This window comes from Protobothrops mucrosquamatus, unplaced genomic scaffold (genome assembly GCF_001527695.2).
Source record: "Protobothrops mucrosquamatus isolate PMUCROS unplaced genomic scaffold, P.Mucros_1.0 scaffold3766, whole genome shotgun sequence".
NCBI lineage: Eukaryota > Metazoa > Chordata > Lepidosauria > Squamata > Viperidae > Protobothrops > Protobothrops mucrosquamatus.
This window is the reverse complement of record NW_015389719.1, coordinates 107,801-119,614: the sequence shown is the minus strand read 5'-3', so window position 1 is coordinate 119,614 and position 11,814 is coordinate 107,801. Positions and strand designations below refer to the sequence as shown.

At 40.5% G+C, this 11,814-nt stretch overlaps 1 protein-coding gene across 1 annotated transcript in view; it reads right to left on the bottom strand.

Annotated features, from left to right (window-relative positions):
• The window catches only part of LOC107298163 (semaphorin-3C-like), a gene marked incomplete at its 3' end in the record, with an annotated part of 125,636 nt that overhangs the window by 11,626 nt on the left and 102,196 nt on the right, over positions 1–11,814 (bottom strand). Inside the window, exon 6 of the mRNA XM_015827527.1 lies at positions 10,147–10,237. Within this exon, the coding sequence (XP_015683013.1) occupies positions 10,147–10,237 (91 nt within the window). The remainder of the gene's footprint in view (positions 1–10,146; positions 10,238–11,814) is intronic.

Genomic DNA, 11,814 nt, shown 5'->3' with positions numbered 1-11,814 from the left:
AAGATATTGAAGCAAGGTGCAAAATTCCTGCTGAAGATGATTTTTTAGTTAAATAAAACAGGCAGTAAAAAAACAAGCAAATATTGAGCAACTTTGCAGAATTATATCTTATTTAATGGCCTATAGCTTTATTACAGATTGGACATTGATGCATATAGTTTTATGCCCTTCCTTTGTTGCTGTTTCCTCCATCTTTGTGCTTTTAATTTATTGGCTAATTGAATTGCAAAGTGCTAATTAAACCTGTGATTCTAAAATGTGAAGACTGACTTTAAACTTCTGTCTCATCTTCCTGTGTTGAAATAGAACTTATTAAGTAGTATTGGTCTTCGGCCAACTCTTTGAATAAGATTATTGATGCCAAATTGTAAGAACGTCATCAGAAATCAACACACACATTCAGATCTCAATCTTTTGAAGCCTGTTTTTCACATTTTGGCATAGATGCTTCAAGTAAAATATGTCTCAAATCTTCTAAGAAATCACCTGGGCCTCATTAGAACAACAATGATTTAATCATAGTTAGCATCTTCCGAAAAATATCTCTGGGCACTTAATAAGAAAAAAAAAAGAAGAAGAACAAAATAGGAGTGCAAGTTTAAGGTCACAAGGCGTGTTTTGGCAAAGATTAATCAACTTAAAAAAGAAAACATTTTTTTTTAAAAGCACAAAGGAACTATTCTACTGCTCGTCCCTTTCAAATAAGCACATCAACCTCCTCAGAATATTAGTTCATGTGTTTGATATGAAAAGGGGATCGAAGATTTAAAATGCTGAAGGTTTATATATTTGAACGTTTTATTATCTAGCAGGGAGATGTTTTTAAGGGAAAACAACAGTAATACGTGTAAATGACTGCACAGCTGGATGAAATCATAAAATGTCCATCTCCAGCTTCTTTGCATTAGCACGATACGAGTCAACAGAAAATTAACTACCAGTTCTACAGAACCAGCTGAATCCCACCACTGGCTCCAGCATGAGTCCAAAAGCTCACAAGACTAAATCTTTGGTCCCGGTGACCGACCCAGATTGGATCCTCAAACATCTATCACTTATGTGGAATTTTCAAATCTCCCGCATGGAATACATGTAGCTCACCATTGCATCTATCTAAGGAAGAATTCTTTCCTACAAGTTGGAATCACAATAGTTTCTGGCCAACTCATATCTCAGAAGATAGAAATGAAGACAACGGTTATTCCATGAAGGAGAATCACTGTTTCTTTCCAAAGGAACTACAAACAGTTCTCTATTTCTCCCGATTTTTAAATATCTCGGTATGGTGTTTACCACTTCCTCCAATCACATCTTGTTATCCACTGTGGACACAACCACAATGGAATTGCTACACACAGGAACTAGCTTCAAAAAAGCCACATGAACATGTTGGCTACTCAGATCTTCATTACATTGCAGATGCTTTGGGGATAATCAAGCATGATCTATTTATGGCTTCCCTTCTTTTTTTNAGAAGAAGAAGAAGAAGAAGAAGAAGAAGAAGAAGAAGAAGAAGAAGAAGAAGAAGAAGAAGAAGAAGAAGAAGAAGAAGAAGAAGAAGAAGAAGAAGAAGAAGAAGAAGAAGAAGAAGAAGAAGAAGAAGAAGAAGAAGAAGAAGAAGAAGAAGAAGAAGAAGAAGAAGAAGAAGAAGAAGAAGAAGAAGAAGATGCAAGACAGATGCTCAACTAACCAGCCATTGTAGGGGGGGGCAGTAGAAATAACTTATTGTGTCCATCTGTGCTTCTTTCTTGTTGATGGGTATCTCAGTGGTCACTCTGGACATAACAGAGTCTTTCTATCATTCAGGGCTTCCAATGTCACTGTGGTTTAGGTTTGTCTAGAGAGGCTGTGGGATAGGACTGACAGTCCAACATTGAAAATGTGCGAGGAATTTACATTAGGACGCAAAGGGATGTCAACATGATTCATTAAAAGGAAAAAAAAATCATACAGCATTTCTTTCTTTCTTTAAACTAACAAATCCACAAACCATGTCCTTTGGGCTAGCAAGGCAGCATAAGAAATGCACCATTTACAAGACTAGCTTCTTAATTACAAGTTGGCATAAAGGAGTGGCTGAGTTAACGACCATCTAATTGCACCTTTGGGGCTGTGACTTGCAGATCGCTCCTGGTCAATAAATATGAATTTAAACTTTGCTGACAAGCTTTGGAACGTGATGCCAAGTGATTGCGCAATTGCATGTAAGTATCGGGCTTAGCAAACAACAGTCTTTTTTTTGGGGAAAAAAAAAAAAAGCCGGATGGAACCCGTTGCAATGGGGATGCAATGGAAAATCTGTTTGGCATTGTGACAAGATTTGAAGTTGAGGTTGAATTCAGGTAAGTCAAGTTACAATTTCAATGGTGGCCTTGAGGACAAAGGCAGGTAAGTGGCTTAGTTTAATAGGAAGTTCAGATCTGGACTTCAAACTAACCTTGACTCTAAACTTTCTATTATTTGGTGTGTTATATGTAGTCCTCATTTAGTAACCACAATTGGGACTGACAGTTCCATTACTGAGTGCACCATGGTCACTAAGGAGAAAATCACAGGGGCTTACAAGCCCAGTTTCCATTCAGTCATTAAGTGAAACATCAGAATAACCAAATAACAGAGTTGGAAGGGATCTTGGAGGTCTTGTAGCCCACACAGTGGTGGGATTCAGACAGTTCACACTGGTTTCGGCAGAACCGGTAGCTAAAATTTGCTGAGTTCAGAGAACTGGCTGAATGCACACTGCTTCTGGAAGTCCAGTCTAGGCCTGGGAGGCCTGAAGGAGGCCTCCCAGGCCTAGAATGGCCCGCTGGAAGTTCGTGGATGCCACTTCCGTAAGTCCATTCTAGGCCTTAGAGGCCTGGAGGAGGCCTCCCAGGCCTAGAACGGCCCACTGGAAGTGCAAGGATGCCACTTCCGGAAGTCCGTTCTAAGTCTTGGAGGCCCAGGCTTGCACCCAATAAGAGAACCGGTTGTTCAGATATTTAAATCCCACCACTGAGCCCACCCCCTGTGAAGCAGGAAACCCTTTTGAACAGCCTTCTCTCAACAGAGGGGGAGGGATACGACATCATTTATCTCCAGTCTACAACACGGTCCTTTCAACAGTTCCAAGAAGGCTCCACACCCATTTGCACTACTTAGATGACTCTGATGACATAGATAAACCTCCAGGTGGCCTCAACGGCTCTCTAAAAGAATGCAAATGACCAGCTGTCTGCAAGGAGTATAAATCCTTCCATTCCCCACCATCCAGTCAGAACTGAAAAAGCTTCTTGGAGGAGAAATGAAACATCTTCAGAGAGAAACAACAAAGTTCAGTTGCCTTGTGAAAAAGCATCAGAATGTCTTGCACTAGTACAAAAGCATAAACATGGACAAAATATATTATTTTGGACAAGGGAAGGCAACAAGAATGATAGATGCAGATCCTACGTTTTCTCCTTACAGCCAATGGAACTGGAAGGAGGAGGTATCTAAAAGGACTATCTATCTGTAAGGGGTGTCCAGGGCTGGGGATAAAAAAGTCTAGATGATTGCCAAAATCCTGTGATCAAGACCCCCCCCCCCCCTTATATCATGGCACACCTAAAAAGGGGCCAGGTGTCAAGTCTGGAGGAGAGAATAGAGAAACATTCATTGTCTTGTCTTCTCTTGGATTTTAACTTTCCCAGTATAGACATACTGGGCTTATGGGTTTTGCCACTTAATTCATTCCATCCCACAGCAAGTTTCCATGTCTTCTTCTTGGTATCTTGATTTACTTATTTGCTGCAGGGCTGGTGATGAAGCCTAATTAGCAGAGAATAATGCAAATCCCTTGAGCTTGGCACAAGAAGTCTATAATTACATTCAGGTGGGGTTTTTTGTTTTTGTTTTTTGAGCCCTGACATACTGCTGACTCAAGGTCTACTTGTAATCCAACTTCAGTCTTCAGGCCTTGAGCTATCACAAAAAAAAACCCTTCCCAATACAGGGAGTCCTCGATTTACGATCACAGTTGAGCCCAAAATTCCCACTGCTAAGCAAGACAGTTTTTAAGTAAATTTTTCCCCATTTTGCGAACTTTCTGTCAACGCTGCTAACATCGGATGTTTCGCATTGACAACAGATGGAAATGTAGCCATCTTTTTCCCTTTCGCTTTTAGAGTTAGATGATGCTGGGAGGGGGGGATGTGAATGAGAATCTAGCTAGACATAACAACGCTAAACCTAGCGTGAGAATCAAGGTTATTGAGCCCAGAGCTGATAAAGAATTGGCGGGCTGGAGAACTGGAGAGGAAGCCCGTGCTTCAAGCTAATTGGGGAATGTGATTTATGGCTGTTAATTGGAAGAGGGAATGGTGCTTTAATACTATGTGCCCAGGGGAGGGGAATTCAGTTTTTGGCTTTGATTATGATGTGCCGATATTATGCTACTTGAATAAAAGATTCTTTAAGGTAAACAATGCCTCGAAGTTCTTTTGAAGAGTTTTGTCTGTCGGAACCAGGACACCTTCCTGATATAGTTGTTAAGTGAATCGCTGCAGTTCTTAAATTAGTCGCATGGCGGTTTAGCGAATCTGCTTCCCCATTAACGTGGTTTGTCAGAAGTTCGCAAAAGGAGAGCAGATGCCCCACCCCCAATGACATGTTCTGTCTATCAGAAAACATTACATTATTTTTCCTTCTAGAAAAGGGGGAAAAAAATCTTGGATAGGCTTGGGGGAAAAAGAACCCCAAATTAATTTCCCTGTTGAAAGATTTATAAAATCAGGTGAAGTTGGAATGTATTTGTAATTGTGGGCATTTTGCCTTTTATATATATATATATATACATTTTTATTCGTTTTCTTCTTTTTTCTTTGAGTGCTGAGTCGTCTGTTTTCATTTCATATGTATTTGTTGGAAAGCGGACTTTATAATGTAATTTTTTTTTTTAAAAAAAAAAAAGCAAAGCAACAATAAGGAAAGCTCTAATTTTCTTAAAGTTTTCATGGTTAAGTATTTGTGTTGCAAGAATTGGGTATGGATAGTCTAGAGAAAAGAGGGACTAGGGGTGACAGGATAGCAGTATTCCAGTATTTGAGAGGCTGCCACAAAGAAGAGGGGGTCAGATTAATTCTCCAAAGCACCAGAAGGCAAGACAAAGAAGCAATGGATGGACGCTAATCAAGGAGAGAAGCAACTTGGAATTAAGTAGAAACTTCCTGACATTGAGGACAATTAACCAGTGGAACAGCTTGCCTCCAGAAGTTGTGGGTGCTCCATCACTGGAGGCTTTTAAAAAGAGACTGGACAGCCACTTGTCTGAAAGGGTATAGGGTCTCCTGCTTGAGCAGGGGGTTGGACTAGAAGATCTCCAAGGTCCCTTCCAGCTCTGTTCTGATTTATTGATTGAGTTGCCAAATGGGCAATGGGGAAGAATCTTGGCCAGTCATCTCTGGCATCTACAAGTGAGGAGTTGCAACATAACTGAAATCGTTCAAATTGTGCTGTTCACATAATGACATAATCCCTGCCCTTTGCACAAGGCTGTCAGGACCTGTGTAAAGTTATTATTGCTTCTGCTGGAAGCATGCATTAGCAATTACACTAATCACACTAACAGATGCTCCTGCCTACAGGAAATTAAACGAGAATTCACTCATAGACATGAATACTGCTGTTTTTCTAGCGCTCCAGTGTTTCATCTGCCTTTAAATTAGACATATTTACGACAGCCTATAGGCTAATGGGCCTCCACCCACGATTTCGGGATAACGCTAATACTTTACAAAGTTGCTGTAGGGTTACTAAAATAAGGAAGCTGGATTAAGGACGCTCCAAACAAATCCGTAGATGGAAACTCTAGGCGTTTTATTAACTTTTCCTAGGGGAAACTGTTCTGCAATTCCTCATCATTTGTTTCTTCAGTAGTCACTTAAGTTCTCCTGTCTTGCCCTCTTTCTAAAAACAATTAGACCTGGAAACAGCCTTAATCCTTGTACATACCAGCTTTATTAGTAACTCTAAGCATTCCTAAAGTCTGCTTGCCTTATCAAGTCCTAATAATACCTGTCAGCCCCATTTCCTTTTAGCTTCACGGCTAAATTGCCCCAAAGCAATTTATCATATTAAGCCAAGTCTCCAGTCTGTGGTATTAAAAACAAAAATCCATTATATACCTGGCTGTGTTAGTAAAATCCAGAACTCGGTTGCTGGAAGAAAAAAGGGGGAAAAAACAGCCTAAAAAAATTGCTTTCCTTGACAAAATAGTGATGGTATTTGAAACTGTGGCCCAAAAATGGGTTTCTAAACCATGTTTGTAAAAGAACTGGTTAAATGTCCACTGGACACGTTACTTTAAATCAGACTAAATACAGACTGGGAAAGAGCAATAGGGTACTGGGTGGCATGCACTAGACTATATTAAAAAATAAAAATAATTCATACTGTACAATAACAAAAACGCGCAAAAAAGATTGACAGCAAAAACTAAGCCAAGAGAAGACCACCACAATCTCACAAATCAGACAACCCACAGGGATCCCTGCACAAATTGTAGCTCTGAGTAAAAGGGGAGGGAAAAATTTTAAAGGCTTGTCCAAATTAGGTGGAGGACATACAAATTTCCAGAGGATGTCATTTCAGAATTTGAAAAGAGGGCTAGAGAATTAGAAACTAAATCACGGGATCCCATTTATGGCGTGTGGAAGGGAATCAGGATTTCCGTTCATCTCCCCGAGGACAATTTAAGGGCTAGAAACTTTGACAACAATGGAGGGCTGGAAAGAGAATTGTTTAGCTTCAGGTTAAATTATTTTAGGGTTAACGGTAACAGAGTTGGAAGGGACCATGGAGATCATCTCATCTAACCCCTTGCTCATGCAGGAGACCTATACGATCCACCATCCTCTTTGGCATCTCCACCAATTTCAAGAGACATAACAGAGTTTTGAGGGCACGTGAAAATTTACACCCACTGTTTGCCCAATTTTTGATTTAGAACAGAACAGAACAGAATAGAATAGAATATAGAATAGAATATAGAATAGAACAGAACAGAACAGAACAGAACAGAACAGAACAGAACAGTAGAATAGAATAGAATAGAATAGAATAGAATAGAATAGAATAGAATAGAATAGAATAGAATAGAATAGAGCTGGAAGGGACCTTGGAGGTCTTCTAGTCCAGCCCCCTGCTCAAGCAGGAGAACCTATACCATCTCAGACAGATGAAATTCTAATCTCTTCTTTAAAATATCCAGTGATGGAGTGCCCACGATTTCTGGGGGTAAGTTGTTCCGCTGGTTGATTGTCCTCACTGTCAGGAAGTTTCTCCTTAATTCCAGGTTGCTTCTCTCTTTGATCAGTTTCCAACCGTTGTTTCTCATCCTTCCTTCTGGTGCTCTGGTGAACAGCCTGGTTCCCTATGCCTTGTGGCAGCCCCTCAGATATTGGAACACTGCTATCATGTCTCCCCTATTTCTTCTTTTCTTTAGACTGGTCAAACCCAAGTCCTGCAGCCGTTCTTCGTATGTTTTAGTCACCAGGCCTTTAATCATCTTAGTTGCTCTTCTCTGATTTTTTTTCCAAATTTGAAAGGACTCTGCTGTGCATGGACATAGAATTCGCTTAGTTATTTAGATGTCAACCTGAGCGGTTTTGGGCAATGATGAATTCAGTCATCATTGGCTCAATTTGCCTTGCTGTCTGTCCAACAATGCCTATTTCCATTACTTCAATCTCTCCCCAAGTCTTTAGAAAGTGAGTGCAGATGCTCTGCAGGATTTTCTCTTTATATTTCTTGACATTTGAAAAAATAACATTCATTGGACAACTGAGGGCACAAGTCGAACTAACAAGCCCTCCCTCACCCCCGGCTGCCAACAGCCTGTTGACTTGGGACAGCAGCCTAGAAAATAAAGCTTTAAGCCCTGCTCCACTGAAACCACTGGGCTATACTGCTGGTTTCAGTTGCCACAAAGTAAACACTGTATATCTATTTCTTTATCTTTATAGCTATCTCTCTATATCTATCTTTATCTCTCTATCTCGCCACTAATATTTGCTACTATTGCTATCTATCTATCTGTCTGTCTGTCTGTCTGTCTGTCTGTCCGTCCGTCCGTCCGTCCATCCATCCATCCATCCATCCATCCACCTACCTACTTACCTACCTTATCTATCTATCTATCTATCTATCTATCTATCTATCTATCTATCTATCTATCTATCTATCTATCTATCTATCTATCTATCTACCTATCTATCTATCTATCTATCTATCACCTATCAATCATTCATCAATCATCTACCATCTACCATCTACCATCTATCTGTCTGTCTGTCTGTCTGTCTGTCTGTCTATCTATCTATCTATCTATCTCTATTATCTGTCATCTATCTCTCTATCTCTCTCTATCTCTCTGTCTCTTGTCTTTCTGTCTGTATCTATCTATCTATCTGTCTTTGTCTATCTCTGTCTGTCTGTCTGTCTGTCTGTCTGTCTGTCTGTCTGTCTGTCTGTCTATCTGTCTATCTGTCTATCTATCTATCTATCTATCTATCTATCTATCTATCTATCTATCTATCTATCTATCTATCTATCTATCTATCTATCTATCTATCTAAAGGTCGATGGCATCCTCTTCTTTGTTTAAGAAAAAAATGAATAATGGTGCTTCCTCCCCTTGGAGAGAAACACAAGCAGATTGTCATGGCATATTTTGTGAGATTTCAATTGCAATTCTTGGCTCTGGGAATCACAGAACGTACCCACCCCCATCCAAAAGAGGGTGTAAAATGCCCCAATCTTTGCATCCATAAGGAGAAAAAAGAGAGAGTTGATGACACGTGCAAAGTCACACGCTGGTTAAGTGGCATTAATTTAAAGACATGAACTGGAATTTCCAGCCAAGCAGCCCTAAAGATTTCTTGCTGATGGCTGACAGGAAAAGACAAAGATCAATTGAACACTACTAATAAATTCAAACTAATATGTGATCCAACAGTCCTAGCTAATCTGTAAGACCCCAAAATCAAAGTTTTGTTTTTTTTTCCCATCTCAAACACAAAGTCCAGAAACAGTTTCCACGTAGAAACAACATTAATTGTGTTCTTTTCTTTAATCAAAGCAGTCAATTTAGCCATCTCTGCTAACTCCATCAACTTTTGCAGCCATCAGAATAATGGAAATTAGTCACTAGAATGACACGTTCGTCCATTCTCTTGACCTGGAGAAAGTTTCACTAGAAGCAAACCATCAGTGACAGAAAACTTTTGTTCCCAGTAACTTCTCTTGCACCCTGGCTCAATTCGTTTAATAATAATAATAGTAAAGTTGGAAGGGACCTTGGAGGTCATCTAGTCCAACCCCCTGCTCAGGCAAGAAACCCTATACCATTTTGGACAAATGGCTGTCCAGTCTCTTCTTAAAAACCTCCACTATTGGAACAGTCACCGCTTCTGGAGGCAGGTTGTTCCACTGGTTAATTGTTCTAACTGTCAGGAAGTTTCTCCTTAGTTCTAGGTTGCTTCTCTCCTTGATTAGTTTCCATCCGTTGCTTCTTGTCCTGCCTTCAGGCGCTTTGGAAAATAGCTTGACTCCCTCTTCTTTGGGGCAGCCCCTGAGATATTGGAAGACTGCTATCATGTCGCCCCTCGTCCTTCTCTTCATTAAACTAGACATACCCAATTCCAGCAACCGTTCCTTATATGTTTTAACCACCAGTCCCCTAATCATCTTTGTTGCTCTTCTCTGCACTCTTTCTAGAGTCTCAGCATCTTTTTTACATCGTGGTGATCAAAACTGGATGCCGTATTCCAAGTGTGGCCTTACCAAGGCATTGTAAAGTGGTATTAACACTTCATGTGATCTTGATTCTATCCCTCCGTTAATGCAGCCCAGCACTGTGTTGCCTTTTTTGGCAGCTGCAGCACACGGCTGGCTCATGTTTAAGGGATTGTCCACTAGGACTCTGAGATCCCTGTCACATTTACTACTATTGAGCAAGGTACCCCCTATACTATACCTGTACATTTGGTTGTTCTTGCCTAAATGTAGAACTTTACTTTTTTCACCATTGAATTTCATTTTGTTAGATATTGTTTCTATCACCCGATCCTTTTATCCTCAGCACCTCATGATTTAAGCCTCCAAAATCCTGGCTTGTTTTCAACTTACTGATCATAACAGAGACCGTGTTGGCACTGGGATTGAATGAGCAACGTCCTTTCCCCGATTCACACTTGGAGTCAATTTGAAAAACCTGCTCCTGTAAGAGAAAGAACAAACATGTCTGAAATGTGAAGTTTCATATGCCTGATCTGGGTCCAGTTTTGTCACTGGCGTTAAGATTAGCCACTGTAGTTTTTTGTGTTGCATCTGGAACAGAAAGAGCTGTGGTGGCCCAATGGTTAGAATGCAGTATTGCAGATTAACTCACTTGCCCACTGCCAGTAGTTCGATCCTGACCAGCTCAGGATTGACTCAGCCTTCCATCCTTCCAAGGTTGATAAAAATGAGGATCCAGATTGTTGGGGGTGGGGTTGGGGCAACAGGCTGACTCTGTAAACCGCTTAGATTGCTGTAAAGCACCGTGAAGAGGTATATAAGTCTATTACTATCTAAACTGTGGTGGCGCAGTGGTTAGAATGCGGTATTGCAGATTAACTGACTTGCCCACTGCCAGCAGTTCGATCCTGACCAGCTCAGGATTGACTCAGCCTTCCATCCTTCCAAGGTTGATAAAAATGAGGATCCAGATTGTTGGGGGTGGGGTGGGGGGCAACAGGCTGACTCTGTAAACCGCTTAGATTGCTGTAAAGCACCGTGAAGCGGTATATAAGTCTAAGTCCTGTTACTATCTAAGCTGTGGTGGCGCAGTGGTTAGAATGCAGTATTGCAAGCTAACTCACTGCTCGCTGCCAGCAGTTCGATCCTGACAGGCTCAAGGTTGACTCAAGCTTTCCATCCTTCTGAGGTTGGTAAAATGAGGACCCAGTTTGTTGGGGGCAATCTGCTGACTTTGTAAACAGCTTAGAGAGGACTATAAAACACTGTGAAGCGGTACAGAAATCTAAGTGCTATTGCTATTGCTAGCCATTTGACCTACTATCCACCCTTCCATCTCAGACAAAGGACGATGACCTCTGCCTATTTTAAATTATAATTCTGTCTTCCTCATGGTTCTAACATGTATCAAAACACTCAAAAGGATCCATGCCTTTAAAAAGTGGTGCAAAACGGTTGCGATAAGAGCATTTCACCCGGCAATGTTCATAAGGAGGTAATTTACAATTGTCCACATAAAAAAAAACAACAGGCCATTAAAAGCACACCACACACTAATGGGCTGTTACATCCCCAGTGAATAAGAGATGTGATGTGTTGAGTGAGCAGTAACGGTATTAGCACCTGCTCAAATTGTCCACAAAGTGGGGCATTTTGTAATAGGAAGGCCACCGCAGTTCCATTCTGTGATGCACGGTAGATTAGGAAGGTATCAATAGAGGAGAATATTTCTAGCTCAGTGTTGAAATGAGGGGTCCTGGGTACCCTCTGAGCTTGGTGGTTTTCATGCAAACGTGTTATTACCCAACAGGTAACATCTTCGGTGTTAGCTAGTTAAATAAAGAAACATCTGCAAGAAAACAACCAGCCTCAAAGAGCATTGAGGACTTCACAGATTAGGGGCATCAAGTTTTAGTTAGTTTTTCACAGTTTGATGCCAGCTACCATGCAAAGTAAGGTTATGATCGCACCAGACTCTGACTTTGGAGAAAACAAAATATATATATATATATATATATATATATATATATATATATATATATATATATATATATATAT